The sequence below is a fragment of the Colossoma macropomum genome, unplaced genomic scaffold (genome assembly GCF_904425465.1).
Source record: "Colossoma macropomum unplaced genomic scaffold, Colossoma_macropomum, whole genome shotgun sequence".
NCBI classification, from domain to species: Eukaryota; Metazoa; Chordata; class Actinopteri; order Characiformes; family Serrasalmidae; genus Colossoma; species Colossoma macropomum.
This window is the reverse complement of record NW_023494805.1, coordinates 471,118-496,212: the sequence shown is the minus strand read 5'-3', so window position 1 is coordinate 496,212 and position 25,095 is coordinate 471,118. Positions and strand designations below refer to the sequence as shown.

The window sequence follows — 25,095 nt, the reverse complement described above, 5'->3', positions numbered from 1 at the left end:
CAGGTGCAGATTAAAGTACTATGCATTTAAACTTAATCACTCATTCTAACATTCTCTTGTCTACAGCTCTTTAAGTTATACAGCTCTTTAAGCACTGGCTACCACGTTTCAGTAGAATATATAGCTTTTAGTCAACAGAGTAACAATGAAAGAAAGTTATTTGGACATAAAGTACAACCCCATTTCCAAAAAGTTGGGACGCTGTGCAAATGTAAAAAAAACAAAGCGCAATTATGTGCAAATCATTTAAACCCTATATTACATTGAAAACAGTACAAAGATAACATATCAAATGTTGAAACTGAGAAAGTTTTTTGTTTTTTGAAAAAATATGCCCATTTTGAATTTGATGCCAACAACATATTCCAAAAAAGTTGGGATAGAGGCAGCAAAAGGCTGGTAAAGTTGTGTAATGCTGAAAAAACACCTGGTGGTTAATTGTCAACTAATCAGTAACATGACTGGGTATAAAAAGTCTTTCAGAAGTAAAGATAAGGAAGGGGTTCAACACTCTGTGAAAGACTGCATGGGCAAAAAAAAAGAATAAGAATAACTTCTCTCAACATCAATGTCAAGGCCAAAAACCAGTATTTGCTGGTCATGATCTTTGGCTCTCAGGCAGCACTGCATTAAAAACAGACATCATCACTGTATGGGATCAGAAACACTTCTGAAAACCACTGTCTGTGAAAACAGTTCATCACTGCATCCACAAATGCAAGTTAAAACTCTAAAATACAAAGAAAAAACCAAATATAAACAGGATCCAGAAATGCTGCCACCTTCTCTGGGCCAGAGATCATATAAAATGGACTGAGGGGAAGTGGAAAAGTGTCCTGTAGTCTGACGAATCAACATTTGAAATTCTTTTCAGAAATCGTGGACACTGTGTCCTCCGGGTTAAAGACCACTCAGCTTGTTATTAGCACACAGTTCAAAAGCCAGTACTCATGATGTTCGGTGTCATTAGTGCACATGGCATGGGTGATGTGAACATCTGTGAAGGCATTGTCGGGACCAAGAGCTATTTTCTTCCTTGCCTAAAGCCTGACATTTGATGGTTTTTAAAATCTAAACTGTTCTGTGCTGTGGTTTTGTTCCAATTATTGTCTTAATCACTTACAAAAAATAAACAAAAGAAAAAATAAACAAAAATAAAAAGGGTATTCAGTCAAAAATAAAAAAGTAGAATAAAAGACTTCAGCCGCTGAGTTCTTGTGGAAGGGGGAAAAAGGCTTCTTTATTTCAGCATCAGGTGGCACAGGGTCTCGAGAGACCCAACTGCGTAAATACAGTGTTCCAAAAAACAGTTTATATACCATTTATCTAGGGCAATGTGATATCCCCCCGCCTGACTTCTCAAATTTTGATATTAGCTCATTCTCTAATAGGTGCATCTCTTCGTCCATCAATTTGGCCATCGCATGATGAGCTCACTCCTCAAAGCTGGCTTCAACAGGTTTTAACCAGCCTGCTCTACCTTTCAAGGTCAACTTGCCCCTCTCTTCACTGGGTCAGTAGGTACACACAGGCCTCTCTGTGAACCCTGCTGCTTTCCACTTGTTTACAATATCTATTTACTGTTACGTTGTTTTCTGCTTATGATTACTGTATTTGACATTTAATAATAATATGGTCTAATTATATTTTGTCTGCATTTGTGAGTTCATAGAAATATAACAGACTGGAATCACATTGAATCGTATCAAAACAAACCAGTACCGAAACGAATCGCATCGTGGCAAATTTCAAAGTATTGAAAATGATCTTTTCATTGGCTAAAAGAATCGATGTAAGATCGTATTGTGATGAATCATGCAATTTACACCCCTACTTATTTCTGCAAGATAATGTAAAACCACATACTGCATGTATTACAACAGCATTTCTCTGTATTAAAAGAGTCCGGGGACTAAACTGGCCTGCCTGCAGTCCGGACCTGTCACCACTAAAAACATTTCACGCATTATTAAAATGAAAAATACATCAAAAGAAACCCCAAACTGTTGAGCAGCTGAAATCCTATGTTAATTAAGAATGAAAAACATTTCACTTTCACATCTACAGCGGTTGGTCTCCTCAGTTCCCAAACACTTACGAGTGTTGTTAAAAGAACATCCCAACTTTTTTGGACCGCGTTGTTGGCATCATATTCAAAATGGGCATATGTTTTTCAAAAAACAGTAAAATTTCTCAGTTTCAACATTTGATATGTTGTCTTTGTAGTATTTTCCTTTAAAAATATGATTTACATGAGTTGCACATCATTTCATCCTATTTTTATTTACATTCTGCATAGCATCACAACCTTTTTTGGAAATTGGGTTGTATATTATTAGTACTACAAAGTGAACTAAAAATAAATAAAATAAATTATATGTATTATTATTTTAATAAAATATGTAATGATAAGCACAGTAGATTGAATCTGAATCTCATGTTAAATCACAAATCATAGGCCTTATAGTCAGTATGTCAGTAGACATTATTTTGGTACTAATATCTACACATATTTCTTCAGTATTGTCATTATATGCCGTTACCTGTGCCTCCTTGTACAGTCATTATTGCACTGCATCTTTTCATCTCTGGTTAAAGATATTATTTCAGATTGTTGTATTTTTCTATTTGTATATATGCCTGTAGATAGGATCTTTTTATATTTATTCTTCCTGTTGTATTGTTTACATCCTTATTACTGTCCTGTGTTGTGTGACTGCTACTGGCTGCTAAATTTCCTTCAGGATCAATAAAGCATTTATCTATCTATCGGGTGTTTCTGTTATTTTAGTTTTTCCTCCAGGATTCAGGAGGTTATTCTATCTCACGCAATTGCACAGAGTCATCATAAACACAGAATCCAGCATAGAGCGGTTCATTGAATGTGGTGGTGAATGTGTGTAGGTGGGTCAGTGTGTGTGTGTCAGGGGAGATGGTGTAGAAGGACAGAATGCCAGACTCCCAGTCCAGATACACTCCTACTCTGTTAGACGGGGAGGGAGGGGCAGGTACAGCAGTTCTCTGTTTATTGTATCTAACAGAATACCTGTTATTATAGCAGATCAGACACCAGGACTGATTATTGTTTCCAAACAGAAAGTCATCACTGTGTCCTTTCCTCCTGATTCCTCTGTATGAAACTGATATAACAGCCTCTCTGCTCCACTGAACCTCCCAGTAACAGCGTCCAGTCAGACTCTCCACACTCAGAACTTGGTCACGGTACTCAAATCTGTCTGGATGATCTGGATATGGCAGATCCTCTCTTGCACGCTCCACCTTTCTGTTCCCCTCAGACAGAGAGAGATGAGTGTGCACTGTGTTTGAATCCAAAGTGAGATCAACAGCATCTGTACACACACACACACACACACACACACACACACAGGTTAGAGGAGACACAAAAAGAATGTAAGAGAGTGTCTGTGTGTGTGTGTGTGTGTATATATATCTTACATTTCTTCAGTCCTGATTTCATCCTGATCTCTCCTCCATGATCCACCCTGAAGAACAAACACACACACACACACACACACACACACACACACATATCTATAAGTAGTACTACTAAGTCAGTAATGTCCAACATAAATTAAAATATGGAATGCTTCACTGAACTAACGTACTCAAAATTACTGATATATCTGTATCCAGTAATAAAGAACATTATTATTACATTATGTAATTATTAATTTAAAGCAAAACAACAGGATGCATATGTATATATAACGAGAATTGATATGGCTGTTACGTATGTAAGTATCCAAACATTTTGAATTTTACAGTACAATGGCCATCAAGTACAAGTAATTGATTTTTCAGCATCAGGAAAAAAGAAAACATGAATCCTACTTTCATAGTGCTTTATTAATTCATTTGTATGGTATTATATGGTATACATAAGACCTTCAAATGCCTAGTATGAGCTTGTATAATTGTTTATAAGCAGTTAAATATACCTGCCTAACACTTTATAAAATAAAAATGTAAATTTATGGTGTCCTGTTTTCATTCTTTTCATTTTTTGGTGGAACTGAACTTGTTTCAATTTTTTTTTTTTTTACAGCAATCTGTTTTTACAAAAGTATCGCCTGTTTACACCTTACATTAACATGTGTTCTGTGTTTGGATTGTATCTGAACTGGATTACATTTACACTTTTCAGCAAAATGCATCCCCAGTGTTGCCAGATGAGATCTGATCTTACTTTCATACAAAGTGCGTAAAAAGCATGTAAAAAGCACATCAACACATACAATGCTGCTTGAAAGTTTGTGAACCCTTTATCATTTTCTGAATTTCTAAATAAATGTGACTTAAAATGTGATCAGATTTTCATTTAACTCGTAACAATAAATAAAGAGAACTTAATAAAACAAATAAATAATTCTATAGTTTTTCATCCGTTTATTGAACAAAGTAATCCGACATTAAATGTCTTTGTTGGCAAAAGACATTTATAGAATTATCAGTTTGGTGTTGGGGATAGTGGTGGATCAATCAATTGGTTGACAAACAGGTGCAAGGGTGGCTGACCCTACTGTATTTAAAAATATATCAACCTGAATCTTTACCATCAAAGTCTATACTTTACCACACACATTTGTTAGCGCATGCCATGTCTCAGTCAAATCAGATTTCTGAGGACCTTAGAAAATTATTTTCCACAGCTCATTAGGTTGGAAGAGGTTCCTAAACTAATTCTGACGTGTTTGGACTTCATCAGTCCACCTTCAGGCAGGAGAAAATTTAACACCATTGCTCATGAGTCAGGCAAACACTGAACACGAATAGTACATATGGAATGATAGCATGGAGAAATCCACAACTCCCCAGGAAGAACATTTCTGCCTGTTTAAAGTTTCCTAAAGACCACCTGGATGAGCTGGAAGACTTCTGAAATAATTTTTTAGTGATCATATAAGGCAAAATGTATCTTTATGGCTCAAACGCAAGATCTTATGTCTGGCAAAACTGAATACAGCATTCCAGCATAAGAAACTCATTCTAACTTTGAAATATGGTGTTGGTGGTGGTGCCTTTTGGACCAGGACAGGCTGCCATCACTGATGGAGCTACAGAAGCTCAACAGAAGGTGGGTCCTGCAGAAAGACAACAACCCTAGAGAGACCAGATAGTCTAGAAAGAATGGTTGAAGCAGAAGAAATCTTGCATTTTGGAATGGCTTAGTCAAAGTCCAGACCTAATCCAATAGAAATGTTGAGGCAGAACCTAAGGTAAGGCATTTATGCAAGAGTTAAAGCAGTTCTGTGAGGAGGAATGGTCCAAGATTCCTCCAAGTCAATGTGCAGAGCTGATAAAAGGTTATAGGAACCGTTTGGTTGAAGTCATTGCTGCTCTAGGGGGTCATACCAGTTCCTGAGAGCAGAGATTCACATACTTTTGCCAGAAAAAGAAGTTAGATTATTTAATTCAATAAATGAATGTAAAAATATAGGCTCTTGGTTTGAGGATAATGTCAGCTTTGCATATCCTCAATGTTTCATTTCAATGTTTGTATTCATCAAATGTGTATTATTAATAACAAAGCATGATAGGTGGGGTGGGGGCAGGTAAAAAAAACACATTTGCGCTGATTATGGTCATTTGTAAGGGCAATGATATTCTCTGTTATATGACAGCATCAAGCTAATGACGGAATTCAGTTTTAATATGGTTTTGAGTTTACGCATAGACTGCAGACAACCAAAGCTTTTAATACACACTCAGGTAACCTTTTTTTTATTTTGTATGCCAAAGATATACTTTGATGAAATGATTTGCACTGTTAATGAATCAGGGGGAGGGTCTTCCCAGTGGTAACAACAACGAAGCAGAATCAGCAAAGTTAACTACAAACAGGGACTCAAAGTGGGTTAGCAAAGGCACAAAATGTTTGCACACAAGAAAAAGCAGCTCTTGGCTGACACTAACAACACACTGAGCACTCTGATTGTGGGTGATTTCACTCTCAGGAACATCACTAACATGCTGTCTCCCCAAATCGACTGTCTCTGAATTGAACAAGGAACATTCTCTCCCAGCACCGGGTGATCGATTGAATTATTTTCTATGTGAGCAAGAAAGATATTCACAGAGAAGAGTCAGAAATTCTAAAAAAGGACTTCATTCAACTGATTGATACACTTGAGAGGTTGACAGTTCCAAAGTTCATCAGTATTCCTCTTCCAGCCTGAGGTACTTACACGTTTTCCTGACTCCTCCACCTCAACATGTTGCTGAGCATAACTCACAGCCTAAATGGTCTTAATTATATTCACAATTTTAATCTATTGTGATGATGCCTATTTTTTTTTTGTAATGAATGGTGTCCATCTAAGCAGGATTGGAATGAAAACATTAACAGACATCCTTCTTTTTGCTCTTTAACACCCATCTGCCCCTGATTCAACACTACAGGTGAAGCCACAACTTCCTACACCTCTCCCCAGACCATGATGAAGTACCATCAAATACCTTACCACAAGCTGACACACGGTATATGTGTAGCACAGAGCAACCACAATTCACACCACTTAAAAACATGGAGGATGAGTTTCTGACACTGTACAAGAGTTATAATGGCCTGCATCATCTGCCAAAGACACTGCAACTATCAGCATAGTCACCTGTGCAGTTACCCCTCTCATCCTCCACTCTCTCTTCCAACGTTGCCCCCTCCCCATATGGATTTCTCAGAGAACTTGGAGAAACTGATGTGTGCTTGGACTAAACTCTCACTCTCCATTTCAGCCAGTCCTCCCCATTTGGATTTCTCAGAGAACATGGAGAAACTGATGTGTGCTTGGATTAAACTCTCACTCTCCATCTCAGCCAGTCCATAGATTTTATTTACCCAAAAAGTATTGGTCATCCTCCACACACATACAGACCCATTGGCCACTTCAACACCATCATCAGCAGCCTTGTGCTTCATCTCCTCTGCCCAGATCACATAATGTTGAGTGAGTGCTTCTAATAGCAGAGTACAAATTTCTGATAGCACTTTGTAATGTGTTCAGCATCCCTGCTATAGTAGAGAAGGAACCTAGTATGCCTGCAATATTCTTTATTCCAGTGCTGATTAGTAAAATTCACACAACACACACACACACACACACACACCTGAGTTTGTCCAGTGCACAGTGTGGATCCTCCAGTAGATCAGAGAGCAGCTTCACTCCAGACTCTCCTGGGTGATTATAGGTCAGATCCAGTTCTCTCAGGTGGGATGGGTTTAATTTCAGAGCTGACACCAGAGAAGAACAACCTTCATCTTTAAACATACATCCAGAGAATCTGCAGAAAGGAAAGAAAAAGAGGGACAAAAACAAGGTGTAGTACCAAACAGCAAGCACCAAATTCGGTGAAATCAACACCCTGAAATCAAAGCAAAGCAATTTCAAAAAATACAATAATACAACTGATAATGGCATTAATGCTCTTCGTTGACTATGATTCTGTCACTTGACTACATGCATGTGTTTAGTTATATAAATAATATGTTTACTAACTGTAGACATTTCTTCAAAAAGAATTTTAAAGACTGGATGTCATGAAACTCAAACTTTTCCAAGCAGTTCAGCAACTAGTTCAGCAACTACATCCTTTATTGCAATATGCCCTTCAGAGTACTGCTTGCTACTGGTCAATAGCTAACAGTTATGTTGATAAAATTTGTTTTTCATCTGACTGATGAAACAATTATACTCAATTGGGCAATTATAATTTCAAAAATCAGGCCTTTTAGTTAAAAAAATTAGGCAGAAACATCTAAAATGGATACAGCAGCTTCACAAAACAAATTACAATGTGATGGTGAGATATTTGGCGGTTCTCTAAAAAGACACAAAAGATCTGTAAAGAAAGAACATCCATTTTAATTTCAAGCATTTCAAGCATGGTCCTCATGCAGATTGAACATAAGGTAAAGGAAAACCAACAAAAAGTGTCATAGTAAAGTGTTGAGCCACCACAACCCACCAAAACAGGTTACATGTCTCTGAAATTGTACTGCAGAGGTGGAATATTATTTTTCCAAAAAATGTTATCCAGTTGGTGTTTTGACGATGGAAAGCACTGTCTAACATGTTGGTCACCCTCAGGTGTTCAAACGGGTTGAGATCTGGTGACTGTGAAGGTCATAGTATCTGATTAACATAATTTTCATCCTCATCAAATAATTCAGTGAATCATTCACTGATCACTCCTGTCAGGATAGATATGTTCCATCAAATGACAAAGGTGATCAGTCAGAATAACATTATACCTATGATTCTTCCCCCTAAGGAGACAAGTGGACACAGCACAGACAAACCATGCCGGCCACCAGATACCATCACTGTGGGGGTTCAAAATTCAGGACTGTACCAATCTCTTGTTATACACTGCACATGAAGTCTTCTACTTGAACATAGCTAAGCCACCTTTCTGTGAAACTTTAATACACTTTAATATATACATTGTCTGTAATTTTATTAATATTAGTGATTGTGTTACTAAAGTACTAATGTTATCAATGCACTGATAAAAATACACACATATTGTTGCTACTGTGAAAACAGCAGGTTTGCTTTCTCTATTATCCTGTGCTCAATGTTTATATAGTTGTAGTGTTTGTATATTGTTCAGAAGAATTTGTAGCGTTTGTAGTGGGGTTTTTTTCTGAGTTGAGTTTGTTAATTGAGTTACTATTTTTGGGGTGCTGAATGGCTGGCAACTTATGTGCTTATAGCAGTCCTTTATGTTACTTGGCAATGTTGTAACACGTCAAATGTTTGTACTTTGATTGTTTTTGTTGTAAGTGTGGATAGTACTCAATCAGATGTTTGTATGTGCAGCTAATGCCCTAATGTGCCAGTCTGAAGTGCCAGAAGAGTATATGTAATTCAGCACTGGATAACAGTCAAAACATATTACCAAGCTTTCAGAATGCAGTAGAATTCAAGGACCAGGTTAATCCAGGGCTTGACTAACATCCCCAGGGAACTAAAACTATCCACAGGGAGAAGGAAGCAAGAGGAGCAGGTTGCTAGATTTGTGTGGGATATGCAATCAACAGGTTCTCATGTAAAGCATAAATAGCTATTCCCCTCATGAAAATGTTTAGGATGCCAAATTGCAGGAGAAGGTGCAAGCACACACTTTTATTCCTTTTTCAATATCCATGATAATCAAGCAAGGAAATGAAAAGCATTGATGCGGATATAGATAAGAATATGAATTACAACTGTACATACAATTTAGTCATTTATTTATTGGTTTATTCCTGTATTGCATCGTAAAAGCAACCTTGTAATTGTGAAAGGCCCTACATAAAGAAAAACCTTATTAATTATGAGAGACAGACTTACTATATGCAGAATATCAAAACACTAAAGAATCTAAAAGGGTAGAGCAAATAGCAACAAACGGGGAATAATGAATCCATCTACAAAAGCTAACATGTCAGTGACACATCTCAAACAATTCCACAAAGCAATACAATATGGGAGAACCTGGGAAAAAGTGGACTGGAACATTGGGCTACACTGGATTGGCCGTTTTGTTGAATTACTGAGCACAGTCTGATATAGTTCAATCAAGTACTCCAGTCCACATCTTCTGGGCTTTCATGTCACTGCATGTGACATCACTGTGGGAGAGATGGGAGCCGTAGTTCGCAGTTCGTGCTCACTTGTTAGATTCTGTTTTGTGTTTGAATTGTTTCAGAACTCTGTCTGCTTTTTGGATTTAGTAGTGTAATCATGTTAGAAATCTGTGTAATATGTGGACATTCTGTGTATTGAAAGTCATTTTTTCATCATACATTTCCATTTTTGCCTTAATCCATTTTTGTTGTTTGCCTGATTCATCAAACGTTTTACACTACAGCAAACATATCACTTATATTTTGCCACTGTTTTCTAACCTAGGCCCTATGTCTTATCTGTAGTACTCCAATTATGAACTCTGTGTATGGTAATGCTCTGCATACCACAAATACAAGAATTACTGCTATTGTGTAAATACTATGTACAAAGTTACACATTATTTAAATTAAATTATTTTTGTTTTCATGGTATTACAGAGAACCAATAAACACACCAATTAATATGGATAAAATATGACAATCTCACCCATCAAAGACTTTAGTTGAGGAAGGTTCAAAGCAGTGTATCCACCCCCTTACACCACAGCCTCAGACTGTTTGACCCTTTGCTGTCCAGTAATCATATCATTGTACCAAAGCATGCCGAACTGGACATCATTTTATTGTCCTCAGGTCATCAAACTTTTACCTTGTCATGTGCTTGTTAACTGGACAGTATACCACCACTTTGTTGTGTTTGTATGTGAATATTATTAAATATCACATATTAGTGTCTAGTTTAAAAATTAATTTACAGAATTCTCACCTGAGTTTCTCCAGTTTACAGTTTAAACTTTGCAGTCCAGCAGAGAGTATCTGCACACCTGAATCCTGCAGGTCATTGTTACTGAGATCTAGTTCTTTCAGGGAGGAGTTTGCTGATTGTAGAACTGATCTCAGATTTTCACAAGCTTTCTCCCCAAGATTACAGATAGCGAGTCTGCAAAGGGAGATATTTTGCGACATATTTCATAATATACTTAAACAAAATACTAGAAAATTTACATCATGATCAGACCATACAAATGTGTTATGTTACTGGCGAGAGCAAAAAGATATGATAGTATGTATTTTAACAGAAAGTTCACCTGAGTGTCTCCAGTTTACAGCGTGATCTCTTCAGTCCCACAGTGAGCAGTTCCACTCCTAAATCCAGCAGGTTATTGTTATTGAGGTCCAGTTCTTTCAGGGGGCAGTTTGCTGATTGTAGTGCTGAGCAAATGGATTCACAGGAGACCTTAGTGAGATTACAGCCAGCTAGTCTGCAAAGGAATAATAAACAAAGAATAGTTAAAATGGGTCAAGTCAAATCAAGTCAAAAGGATTTTATTGTCATTCCATGTACAAGTACAGAGTGGAGTAAAATTACATTGTTCCAGGAGCATGGTGCAACGTGGAACAAAATGAGACAGTACAGACAAAGTGCAAACGTACAGATGCAAGTGTGCAAACATTAAACAACGCCGACACCACATTCATTTCTGAACATGAGGTAGTTAGGATAAGGTGCAAAGATATTTAGAATTCTATGATTATATGGGTATACACAGTCAGATTATAACATACATGAGCACAGCAGAAATATACAGTACTTGAGTAGAATACAGTATTAGCAGCAATGTTCCAGTGCAAGTAGAGCATCAAAAAGAGATGTGTGTGTGTGAGTGTAAAGTATGTGTCTGAGGAGGTTTTCAGTTCAGTCCTTGTGAGTTTAAAAATCTGATTGCTTGCAGAACAAAGCTGTTGCAGAGTTTGGCAGTGATGGCACGGGTGATCCGATACCTTCTGCCAGACAGCAGCAGTGAAAAAAGTCCATGGGAGGGATGAATGGGGCTGTCCACAATGCTGGTGGTTTGCAGATGCAGCGTGTGTTGTGAATGTCTGTGATAGAGGGGAGAGAGATCCTGATGATCTTCTCAGCTGTCCTCACTATTTGCTGTAGGGTCTTGTGGTCAGAGGCATTGCAATTTTCAAACCAGGTGATGATGCAGCTGCTCAAGATGCTCTCCACAGACCTCCCTGTAGAACATGGTGAGGATGTTAGGGGAGAAAAGAGCTTTCTTCAGTCTCCACAGGAAGTAGAGTCTTTGCTGGGCTCTCTTGGCTATGGAGTTGGTGTTTAGGGACAAGATGAGGTTCTCTGTGAAGTGAACACCAAGGAATTGGGTGCTCCTGATGATTTCCACAGCAGAGCCATTGATGTTCAGTGGGGGGCAGTCACGTAGCACTCTTTGGAAGTCAACAACCATCTCCTTAGTTTTGTCCATATTCAGAGACAGGTTGTTGGTTCTGCACCAGTCCATTGGCCTCTGCACCTCCTCTCTGTTTTTCAATCAGGTGCTCAGTTTTTCAATCAGGTGCTGAGGGATGATGGCGTTGAATGCTGAACTTAAATCTATGAACAGCATTCTGACATAGGTGTCTTTATTGTCCAGGTCGGTGGGAGCCAGGTGGAGGTGGTGGAGATGGCATTGTATGTTGAGTGGTTGGGGCAATATGCAAATTGCTGTGGATCCAGTGAAGGGGGGAGCTGGTCTTTAATGTGCCTCATGACAAGCCTCTCGAAGCACTTCATGATGATGGGAGTGAGTGCAACAGGACGGTAGTCATCGAGGCAGGACATTGGAGACTTCTTCAGCACAGGGATGGTGGTGGTGGACTTGAAGTACATTGGAACGACTGCAGTACTCAGAGAGATGTTGAATATGTCCCTGAGAACATGTCCCAGCTGTTCAGTGCATTCTCTAAGCACTCTGCCCAGTATGCTGTCAGATCCTGGGGCTTTTTGTGGGTTGACTCTGTGTAGCGTTCTCTGCACATCAGCAGTGGACAGACACAGTACCTGTTCAGTTGGAAGAGGTGTGGTCTTCCTCACTGTCGTGCGGTCCTGTGCTTCAAATGTGATAATGAATTTATTTGTGTAGTCACCATGACTCAGAAACTCGTGAATAAATGTTGAATGAGGGGCTTTACTGATGAAAACACAATCAAAGTAAACAAAACATGCATAGGTCAGATCCAAAAAGGGCAAGAAACACAAACATAACCAGGCAAGCAGTCCAAAAAGGGGTCAAAATAGGGCAAAATAGTCAGAACCAGAAATACACACAAATTAGATGAAACACTCAATAGCTCTTGAGAAAAGAAGCAATACCTCGCAAAGAACCTAGCCTACAAGCCCAGGCTTTATACTAAACTAATCTATGAACAACAGGTGAAACTGATCAATATTCTGGAGGGTTAGAGCGCTGGTTGGAGCGCAAGAGCAAGGCAGGAGTCACGTGATCCCCAGGGTAGCCCAAGGAGACCTTGGAGCCAAAGAAGGGAGTCGTGACAGTTTGGGTGCCAAAATGGACACACTAAACTGAAGAAAAACAAAAATAAAATCTACAGATCCTCACAATTGAAAAATAATCTGGTAAAAATTCAGCAACAATAATATATATATATATATATATATATATATATATATATATATATATATATATATATAGACTCCCTTCTTTGGCTCCAAGGTCTCCTTGGGCTCCCCGATATATAAATCAATGCAGTATCAAACGCACCAAGTTCCTCTATCCACTGCCACAGTCAAATAAAAACATAATTAAAATATCACTTAATCCACATTGACTTCTCACCAGTTTTTGGCATCATTAAATATACCAATTAATTGATACCAAAAGGTCATCTTTTTGCTAGTAAAATTCACAACAGACTTCTTAGGGTGGTATTTGGTAGGTCAGTGTTCTGTTATGAATCACTAATGGCACATGCAAATTAGGAAAATGAGCAGTCGTGTCAGTTATCGCACAAATAGTAAAACGGGCTGGTAAGCCTTATTTATGAATTAGAGAATGTTACAACAAAGCTATTTTTCATAATATCACATGAAATCTGTGTGAGTTCTATGAAAATTAACCATTATTTGATAAATCACACCTGTATAATCCAAGTCCTTAGCCTATCAGCAGTGAGCAGATCAGAGACATGGGCTCATAGTGACAAAGTTCCTCAGAGTAGACATGCTGATTTAAAGTCAGATTTCTGTGTAGGAGTGCTGATCAGATTCCTCTCTGATTTACTATGACTTTACTTACATGAACAGATCATAGATCAGCACACCTATTCCAAGAAACATCATGAATATAGACTCTGATCAGATCTTCAAGCTCCAGAGATGGTTACAAAAACTTTAAGAATTGTTATAATTTTGAATGACTGTGACACACATAAATATATGGGAACAAAGAGATATGAGAGAATTCTAAAACCACATGAACAAGAATATCATAAGTATTGACATTTGGATTCAGAGTTTACAGTTTACTATGCCATCTCAGCTTAATTTTTAATAGGAAATTCACCTGAGTGTCTCCAGTTTGCAGTGTGTACTCTTCAGTCCAGTAGAGAGCAGCTCCACTCCTGAATCCTGCAAGTTATTGTTACTGAGGTCTAGTTCTTTCAGGTAGTTTACTGATTGTAGAGCTGAGCAAAGCATTTCACATGAGTCCTTGGTGAAATTACAGCCAGCTATTCTGCAAAATAACAGTGCATACATCACATAGAACAGGTAAAATGGTGTGCAGTTAAGAGTTTCCTTAAATTATTTGATATTTGGGTTATGAATCTTGGGTCAGATTCATAAAATTCAGTGGTACCTATGGGTGGGCAATATGATGATATTTTATCATTATCATGATACTTTATGTCACAAAATGCTCTTCTGTGCCGACTGCGGATATTGTCTGTAATACAAAAATAATTTTAACATTCTGAACAACAGCACAGAGAGAGAGGGAGGAGGCAGAATTGCTGGTGCCAACAGGGAGTGTGTAGTGGTTTGTGTGTGATATGGAGGGAACTGATTCTGCAGAAAATTGTTTTTGGAATTGTTTAAAATTTTAATACTTAAAAAAAATATTTTTTACAGCCCTATGGATGCAGAGTATTTCCCTGTCTGACCACACAGGACTTTCTATTGATTCTTCAGAATTTCAGCAAAATTAAATAATCAAGATAAACACAAAGTCGTTCAGAGTGTTTTGATGTTTAATGTTCTATTCCACAGACATTTATGAAGTCAGACTTGTTCACAGCAGTGGTGATAGGAATCAAACTTCTGATGAGTTTAAAGCCTTTAAAAACTATATCCCAAAAAATACTACATAAATTAGAGATGAACCGATCAGTGTTTTTGGGGCTGATGTGGATCACCGACTGCTGATACCGATCGAAGGTGGGGCTGGACCGTTCACCCAGGCCAATTCACACAAAGTATCATTTTTTTCAGATGAAAAAAAAACAAAAAACAGATGCAACTTTAATGTAGTGGGACCTTCACACCAGGTCCGAAGCATTTTACTGTCTAAACACTCTGCACTGCAACTAAATGGTGAACACACCACATTCTATAAAAAGAACAGAAGTAGTCATCATGCAATCATGAAAAAGGAACCCAACACAACCAGGTAACACAAAAAACAGAGCAGACTCCAATTAAAAACTTTATGCAGCATCACAGTCCATCAGCTTCAGACTCTGTGTGAAAGGCAGTATTAATATATGTGTGTTCATTTTTAAAACTTGCTGTGCATTTTTTTCATCCATAAAATCAGACTCAGTGTGAATATGCTTTAAGTCCTGTAGTTAAATGGAAAAACACCTCAGTATTTACATCTAGTGATTGAATGAGGAACTGGAGGGTCCTGTGACCAAGGAGCCTAATGCAGGGCTGCAGCACTCCCTAAATATGGTTCATGGGGCTCCTGAGTGGCGCAACCATCTAAGCGTTGGCCCTATCATCAGGAGATTGTGAGCTAGATCCCTGGTGATGCTACAGCCATCTGTAGCCGGAAGTCCAAGAGAGCACAACTGGCCTCGCTCTCTTTGGGTGGGTAGGATGGCCCCTCCTTGTCCCCCCATCACTAGTCAGTGCAGGCGTCTGTTAGCTGACGTAACAGATCTGGCGGTTGGCGCCTTCCTCTGAGCGTGTTCAGCTGTCCGATGACGTTGTGTGAGCGGCAGTTTGAAAAGAAGCGGTGGTGCTTCACAGGTCTCTGAGGAAGCCTGTGTTAGCCTTCACCCTCCTAGTGTTGATAGTATCGTGTGATTGGGGGAGTTCTAACTAGCGGGTGGAATTGGCGACGACTAAATTGGGTAAAAATCCAAAAATATAATGAAAAAAAATTGCTCATGCATTTTACATCATACTTTGGCCAGTCACATATTTGGGCTGACAATCGATTGCTCCATCGCTACATGAAATGGTTACAAATAACCAACCTGATATCTGAGACACTGTTTTTCAATACTTTAGTGAAAAGTTTTTGGCTTAAAATGCATTTTTTAAAATACATTCATGATAGAGAGGTACAAGCAGGGCACTGTGATGCAAAATAATTTTTCAGATTTTCCACTATTTAACCATCACCATTTCATAATTTCATATATAAGACACATGTAGGTTCACTGGTGGTTTTGGATAGTGAATAAAACGCCTATATTTGTGTTGTAGTCATGGCGACCCCTGGCTCCTTTCAACAAAACTGTAAAGAAATAGTCTCTACAATAAAGTCTCCACAATTTCACATCAAACCACTCTAAATTATTCTGTTTACATGTAACACTACAAGACACTATGAAATAAACTATGTATGCATTTTGAAAAATCAGTGGAATTCCCCCTTTAACTACATGAAGACATTCTGGCTTTCATATAATATGAAGTAGAGCATTGCGCTTCATCTCCACCCTGACTGTACACTCAATGTCCACCTAATTAGAAACAACTAACATGTATGTCCATTCACTGGCCACTTTATCAGGAACACCTACCTTGTACTTTCATTAACTGGCTACTTTATTATTATAATCTACACTAGCATGGCGGAGCTATAAGGTTTATATTCTGAATACTAATAACTAACGATGTATTTGTAAATGTTTAACTGATATGTGATCAATTATTCAATCATTTAGAAATAACACTCACCGAGCTTTTCTGCAGATGCTCACCGCTGGGATCAGTCTCCTATAACCCTCCACTGATTTACTGTATTTCTTCAGGTCCAGCTCATCCAGCACCTCCTCTGAGCTCAGGAGCATATAGGCTAGTGCTGAACACTGTCCAGGAGAAAGATTCTCTTCTGAGTGATTTTCTGATTTTAGATACTCATGAAGCTCTCTGGAAAGAGATTGGTCATTCATTTCAGACAGACAGAGGAACAGATTGATGGATCTCTCAGTTGAGATGTGATCTTGTTCATTATCATCGCCTTTGATTAAGTATTTGATGTACTCAATGATTTTCTCCGAGCTGCTCTGTATAAGTGTTGGTAGACCCTGTAGGAGTCTCTGATTGGACTCCAGTGAAATCCCCAGCAGAAAACGGAGAAAAAGATCCAGCCGTCCATTCTTACTCTTTACTGCTTTATTTACTGCTCCCTTCAGCACCTCATCCAGTGGAACATCCGCAGACCAGTCTCTGTACCGTGGGTTAAAAAAACCCAGCAAAACATTCTCAGACCACTCACTGTACCGTAGTTTAAATATCTGTAGCGCCTTCATGTTCTTGCTCTCATAGCAGTGAAACACATAAACAGCAGCCAGGAACTCCTGAAAGCTCAGATGAACAAAGCAGTAGACCTTCCTCTGGTAAAGCACACATTCCTCCCTAAAGATCTCAGTGAAAATCCCTGAATACACTGAAGCCTCAGTGACATCAATGCTGCTCTCTCTCAGATCCTCTTCATAGAACATCACATTGCCCTTCATCAGCTGTTTGAAAGCCAGTTCAGCCAGTTTCAGGAGAATTGTTCTGTTGGATTCCAGCAGTTTCTTTGGGTCTTTCTCGTCTTTCTCCTCATACTTCTCATTCTTCATGTTGGTCTGAGTGAGCAGGAAGTGTGAGTACATTTCAGTCAGAGTTTTTGGGATTTCTGTATGATGCTGTTTCATGATTTGCTGAAGAACAGTGGCTGAGATCCAGCAGAAGACTGGAATGTGACACATGATGTGGAGGCTCCTCACTTTCTTAATGTGTGAGATGATTCTCTTGGCTTGGTCTTCATCACTGATTCTCTTCCTGAAGTACTCCTCCTTCTGTGGGTCACTGAATCCCTGAATTTCTGTCACACGGTTGATGTATTTAGGAGGGATCTGATTGGCTGCTGCTGGTCGGGAGGTTAACCAGATTAGAGCAGAGGGAAGCAGCTCTCCTTTGATGAGATTTGTCATCAACACACCCACTGATGATGTCATGGTGATGTCAGATACTTTCTTACTCCTAAAGTCCAGTGGAATTCTGTTTTCATCCAGACCATCAAATATAAACACAGCTTTGATCTGATCATAAATCTTTGGGTCCAGATCTTTGAGCTCAGGATGGAAGTCACACAGAAGTCCATGAAGACTGTATTGATCATCTTTAATCAAGTTCAGCTCTCGGAAAGGAAGCACAAACATGAAATCTATATCCTGATTGGCTTTTCTTTCAGCCCAGTCCAGAATGAACTTCTGCACAGAGACAGTTTTTCCAATGCCAGCAATGCCTTTAGTTAGTACAGTTTTGAGTTTCTGCACTTTTAATTCTTGTCCTTCTTTCTGTCTTAAATGTTCATCTCTTGCAGTTATAATTTTTCCGTCTTTCAAATCTTGAGGTTTAAAGATATCTAAGCAGTTGATTGGAGTGTCTTGTAGGTGTTTCCTGGGAGTTTTCTCCATCTGTAGAACCTCATGTTCTTCATTCACTCCTTCACTCTCTCCCTCTATGATGTAGAGCTGTGTGTAAATCCTGTTCAGGAGGGATTTATTCTCTTGTGTTTTAATTCCCTCAAATAAGCTCTCGTACTTGTTCTTCATGCTGGTTTTGTGTCTCTCTAAGACTCTGAGCAGGTCAATATCCAATGGTTGGTAAGAATCCTGCTGCAGTTCTCTAGTTCCCTCCAACTGTGTTCATCTGCAGTGTTGCCTCTGTGGAGCGTTGACTGGTGGAGTTCAAACAAAATTTCAAACTTCAAAATTTCAAACTTGTCACATGCAATTTTTTATGTAATTATTATTAAATAATACTTAACGCAATCTGTACGTAATTGAATAAACTCTTCTATAGATTTGAGTCAAGTTCTCACAATGAACTTTGTGTCTTACACAAAGTGAGTAAACACATACGCATTCAGAGTGTCCTGTGAACCGACAAATCAAAAACTAAACTGCTAAAAACTAAACTGCTAAACTGGCCTGCCTGCAGTCCAGACCTGGGACCCAAAACATTTGCTGCATTACAAAACAAAAAATATGACAAAGGAGACCAAAAGATGAATCCTATATCAAGCAAGAATGGGAAAACATTTCACTTTCAAAACTACAGCAATTGGTCTCCTCAGTACCCAAAAGATCACTGAGTGTTGTTAAGAGACGATGTGATGCAACACAGTGGTAAAAATGCCACCGTCACTTTTTTTTAAATGTGTTGCCCACATCAAATACAAAATGGGCATATTTTTTTCTGAAAACAATAAAATTTCTCAGTTTCAATTAATTATGTGTTGTCTTTGTACTTTGTACTACTCTTTTCCAAAACCTGGAAATTGATTGGATTAGCTGAGCTGAAGCCCCGAAAAAGACATTGTTATGATTGGCTGAACTGTGCCTGGAAAGAGTAATACTGGAGAGCTGGTGGCAGAGGAGTAGGGGTTTGAGTGTATGTATTGTCCTGTTTTTGATTAAATTAATAGAGAAAAGTGCTTGTACTTTGTTTGGTTTCTTTCTTTGTTAGGATATTTTGCTCTTCTGACCTCCTCTAGTAAGTACTTTATTTATAATTGTGGTGTTAACTGTTCCCAATGTATTTCCTATGCTGAACTAAAAAAAAAACAATTATAATAATGGGGAATAAAGGCCAGCAATAGAAAAAAGTAACATTACCTAAAGTTTTGCTTGACACATAGCTCTCTGTCACTTTGTCTCCATGTTGTGACCCCAGTAGACCTCTAGACAAATAGTCTTCAGGTCAGAAAGAGTAATTCTGGAGAGCTGGCAGCAGAGGGGGTGGGTTTGAATTTATGCCTTATCCTGTGTTTAAATTAATTTACAATTATGAATACTTCTTGATTGGAACACAGCATCAATAATAGTTTTACACTTAAAACGTTTGTAAATAATGGTGAATGCATAATGACTGGTGGTCTAACATACACTGTTTCTGAATTACCTCAATATTTTTCTTAGCCACATCTATACAATGCTACAGATCACTGATAAACATGATCATACCACATGGTCAGTGACTGGGTGTGCTAGACTGTCCTTCTCCACTGCGTTTTTTTAAAGTAACACACATGGAACAACGGAAAGTTGTGTTGTAATACAACAACTCACTCTGGGTCAGCGGGTATAGCTCCACTGCTGAATACAGGAGGGTTCCTCATGGACCCGTCACTCTTCATAGACACACAGCTGGGTTCTCCTCCTCCACTGCTGAATACGGGAGGGTTCCTCATGGACCCGTCACTCTTCATAGACACACAGCTGGGTTCTCCTCCTCCACTGCTGAATACGGGAGGGTTCCTCATGGACCCGTCACTCTTCATAGACACACAGCTGGGTTCTCCTCCTCCACTGCTGAATACGGGAGGGTTCCTCATGGACCCGTCACTCTTCATAGACACACAACTGGGTTCTCCTCCTCCACTGCTGAATACGGGAGGGTTCCTCATGGACCCGTCACTCTTCATAGACACACAGCTGGGTTTTCCTCCTCCACTGCTGAATACAGGAGGGTTCCTCATGGACCCGTCACTCTTCATAGACATACAGCTGGGTTCTCCTCCACTGCTGAATACAGGTGGGTTCCTCATGGACCCGTCACTCTTCATAGACACACGGCTGGGTTCTCCTCCTCCACTGCTGAATACAGGAGGGTTCCTCATGGACCTGTCACTGTTCATAGACACACAGCTGAGTTCTGGAGATCCTACATCATTTAACCTGACAGGATGATGAGAGTGAAGTGTTAAGTACATACTCTACTTGCTAAATCCCATTTAATCTAAAAAAACATAACTGAAAAACATTATTAAAAGGAAATGTTCTCGTAATATATACAAGTGCTCATAGTCACTCACTTTGGATCAGAGGTTCCTCCTCTGCTGCTGGAGTGTTGAAGCTCCATCATGGAGCTGTTCCTCCAATTGCTCTCTGAGAACTATTCAGATATACAAAACATACACAGGATGTTGAAAACACTGTCTGTAAGATCTTGAGTTTGTTGTCATTGCAGCTTCATGCAGTACTTGATAAACAAATAAAATTACACATTTGAAGTGAACATGTAGTAAGTGTTTAACCATTAAGATCCATATTCAGAGTTATGTGCACACAGTGAGGAGATAACACTGAAATGACACACATCTGTATTCAGAATTCAGACTTATCTATCCAGTTAAGCACTGCTCAGTCAGGTGCACACAATTCAGACTTAAACACTTCATCACTTTTTTTTGTTTGATATCCATTCCTGTGAGCATCACTGACTATTTGTTATAACCACAATATTTTATACAAAAGTTTGTCTTTGGCCAATATTGAGCACTAAACTATGAAATGTCATTTGAGACCAATATTACATATATATAAATAACATTAAAAAATACATAATCAAATGAATAAACAGAAATAAACATGAACTAAAATATATTTTCACATAAGATTTTCATATTACATATTTTATATATATTTTATTCTACATTTATATAAATAGATATGTATACACATGTCTGTACAACTATTGGTGGTGCACAGCATGACATTCCCTGCAAAATTTAAAATACTGCAATTTTGGAATTGGTGTATTCCACACCAGCTCATCTAGGGGGCTTGCAGGTCACATCACTGTATAATGTGCAACAGATCCTATGGAGAATTATTTTCAATGACCTTTCAATTTAATTCCAGGTTTATTTTCAGAGAGATTTTTACAGCAGGTGTAAATCTAGGTCTGGGCCTCAGATGAGCATCGCTGAGGTTGACATTGGCAAGAAAAACTCCCTTTTGAAGAGGAACCAAGACTCAAAAGGAGAACCCATCCTCCTCTGAATCACACTGGATAGAAAAACAATAACACAACAATATCACTATCACTTTTACATCTCGGAATCAGAATCAGTTTTGTTGGCCAAGTATGCAGTTCACACAAGGAGTGACTCTGGACTTCAGTAAATCTCACAGTGGATTTCTTAAGACTTTATGATGTTATTATTGTGTCTGAGTGAACTAGCTGCATACAGACTGTTTATGACTTAATGATGTTATTATTGTGTTTGAGTGAACTAGCTGCATACAGACTGTTTATGCCTTTCTCATGTTATTATTGTGTCTGAGTGAACTAGCTGCATACAGACTGTTTAAGATTTTATGATATTATTGTGTCTGAGTGAACTAGCTGCACACAGACCGTTTATGACTTTATGATGTTATTATTGTGTCTGAGTGAACTAGCTGCATACAGACCGTTTACGATTTTATGATGTTATTATTGTGTCTGTGAGTGAACTAGCTGCATACAGACCGTTTATGACTTTATGATGTTATTTTGTGTCTGAGTGAACTAGCTGCATACAGACCGTTTATGACTTTATGATGTTATTATTGTGTCTGTGAGTGAACTAGCTGCATACAGACCGTTTATGACTTTATGATGTTATTATTGTGTCTGTGAGTGAACTAGCTGCATACAGACCGTTTATGACTTTATGATGTTATTATTGTGTCTGAGTGAACTAGCTGCATACAGACCGTTTATGACTTTATGATGTTATTATTGTGTCTTGAGTGAACTAGCTGCACACAGACCGTTTATGACTTTATGATGTTATTATTGTGTCTGAGTGAACTAGCTGCATACAGACCGTTTATGACTTTATGATGTTATTATTGTGTCTGAGTGAACTAGCTGCACACAGACCGTTTATGACTTTATGATGTTATTATTGTGTCTGTGAGTGAACTAGCTGCGTACAAACTGTTTATGACTTTATGATGTTATTATTGTGTCTGTGAGTGAACTAGCTGCACACAGACCGTTTATGACTTTATGATGTTATTATTGTGTCTGAGTGAACTAGCTGCATACAGACCGTTTATGACTTTATGATGTTATTATTGTGTCTGAGTGAACTAGCTGCATACAGACCGTTTATGACTTTATGATGTTATTATTGTGTCTGAGTGAACTAGCTGCATACAGACCGTTTATGACTACGATGTTATTATTGTGTCTGAGTGAACTAGCTGCATACAGACTGTTTATGACTTTATGATATTATTGTGCCCGTGAGTCTGAGTGAACTAGCTGGTTATAAACTCTGATTCTGCGCTACAGTAAATATAAACAAGTTTGCAGACAAATATTTGGTAGACAACTATGAAGAAAACAGATGGACATATAAAATGAATAACAGTAATATTGCATATTATACAGTCACTAAATGTATATATTTACATTGAGTCATTTCTCAGATGCTCTTATCCAGAGTGATTTACTAAACATACAAACACTGGAAGCTACACAAAGTAACTGAAAGGGTTTATAATACATAAATATATATATATCATGAGCCATACCACAGTACAATCTAGTTAAATAAATAAAAAAATTAAATAAATACAAGTGTTAGGAGAATCAATTAGGTGCTGCTTTTTGTATGAAGCATTAAAACACAGAGGAAAAGTGCAGAGATACTGCCTGAAGATGTGAATATTTAGACCACGGCAGAAGGAACTGAGTAACTGTGCAGTGCGGAGTTCAGAAGAAAGTTAGTTCCACCACTGAGGGGCAGTGATGCTAAAGCAGTAGGGCCAGTAACAACAGCTGTACATAAGCTCAAGTGTGAGACAATCATAATGCAACTTTACTAAGTTCAGCTTTACACATTACTAAATGAACAAAACCTTTTTTTAATTATGAAATTTCACTCATATATATTAAAATCAAAGGGCTAAATCATTCATAGCATGGCTACACACATTAAAGGACTGGGCACCCAGTTTAATTCCTGATCATATTCTACATTTACAGCTTTTAGCAGACCCTCCTATTCAGAGTAACTTACAAAAGTGCTTTGTTGTCTACTCAGAGAATGTATCCTAGCTAGTCTAACCCATTTGCTCTACAAACTACCCTTGAGCTCAGATACTGCTAGACACACAAATATCCAAAGTAATATAAACAAACAGTATATACTCAGGAAAAAGGTATAAGAAGGAAACAGTGACTCCACTACAGGTACAACTAGCTGGCTGTACATACAAGCACAAAAATTAATCAAAAAAGCTTAGCCTTACCTTAATAATGCACTTAAAATCTAAGAGCTTGTACCTGTATGGTAACAGCAGCAGTGTCAGCCAGCTTAATACTGGAGTCCCAAACTCACACTGTACAATTAACTCTGCACTATGGGTACAGGTACAGGTCACTCTGTAATATCTATGTAAAGACACTTATTTAAAAGTCATAATTTAAATTCAAATACAAAATATGTATTTACATTTCTGTAGCTGTTCTGTACTGATTTGTGGAGTAGTAGTAGTGCAGTGTTAGTGACTACCTTCAAGTAGAAACGTGTGGTTGGAATTGAACTGCCTCCTTCCTAGTTGTGCCTGCTAACGCTAAATGGTGGCTCTCCCTTGCTGTTGGTTCAATAAAAGAGCAATCACATTTGAAGTGCAATGTTTCCTGTGTCTTATTCTTTGCCGATGGCACAATATGTAAGAGTCATACCATGACGACAATGAAAATTTGTGTTTTGTTCTCCATATTAACTTTTCCAGCCATTATGTACAGAAATGCAAATGTATCTTTTGCACTGGAATCTGAATGATGTCTTAAATAATGCACACACATGGAAAATGCAACTGTAAATCCACAACTGAACCAGCATTTTGAAGTTTGCATGTGAACAAAGTCCAGAATATGCTGCCACAATACACATTATAAAGCTTAATGCTGGAATCCAAAGCTTGCTTTACAATGTAAAGCATACTTTAACATATAGATCTCTGATTTTAATAATAATGTGCAAAAAGGCATTCGATCATAACTAACTTAACATGCCAGTATATTATCTGTCCATATATACTACAGCACACCGCATCAGAGAATGCACCCTCAGTTAAAAAAATAAATAAATAAATAAAAAATAGTATTTTTACGATTAAGGTTTCAATATGCTAGTAAACATTCTTACACACCTGTGCAGACAATGCAGACACTGCAGGGAGACTCGGTCCTTAAACACCTTAAACATGAGCCGAGTTTAAAGTGCTGTACAATGACACCATGCACAACTTTCCTTCTGCATGGGTCAGAATAACGTCCATTTCGAAGAGAACCCTCTAAAACAATTTCTACAAGAGTTACTGCTGAACTCCGGCTGCTGCATGCAGACACCAAACGATACTTCAACAAC

The 25,095-nt window shown here is 38.3% G+C and overlaps 1 protein-coding gene and 1 pseudogene across 1 annotated transcript; one reads left to right on the top strand and one right to left on the bottom strand.

The window, feature by feature from the left end:
• Positions 1-25,095, top strand: part of LOC118826312 — a 545,149-nt pseudogene that overhangs the window by 74,215 nt on the left and 445,839 nt on the right.
• Positions 1,786-25,095, bottom strand: LOC118826308 (NACHT, LRR and PYD domains-containing protein 12-like). Its single transcript, XM_036597239.1, has 10 exons — positions 24,878-25,095; positions 20,755-20,834; positions 20,009-20,617; positions 16,623-18,615; positions 13,996-14,166; positions 10,720-10,893; positions 10,398-10,571; positions 7,126-7,299; positions 3,457-3,503; positions 1,786-3,350 (listed from the first exon to the last, which is right to left on the bottom strand). The coding sequence occupies exons 4-10, from the start codon at positions 18,488-18,490 to the stop codon at positions 2,815-2,817; spliced, it is 3,144 nt and encodes a 1,047-aa protein (XP_036453132.1). The 5' UTR covers positions 18,491-18,615; positions 20,009-20,617; positions 20,755-20,834; positions 24,878-25,095; the 3' UTR covers positions 1,786-2,814.

Coding starts and splice junctions, on each gene's coding strand:
- LOC118826308 (XM_036597239.1), bottom strand. CDS start 18,490: ATGAAGAACAAGTACGAGAGCTTATTTGAGGGAATTAAAACACAAGAG. Junction 7,300..10,397: donor TGTAAACTGGAGAAACTCAG/GTGAGAATTCTG, acceptor TCCTTTCTGCAG/ATTCTCTGGATGTATGTTTA. Junction 3,504..7,125: donor TGTGCACTGGACAAACTCAG/GTGTGTGTGTGT, acceptor TTTGTTCTTCAG/GGTGGATCATGGAGGAGAGA.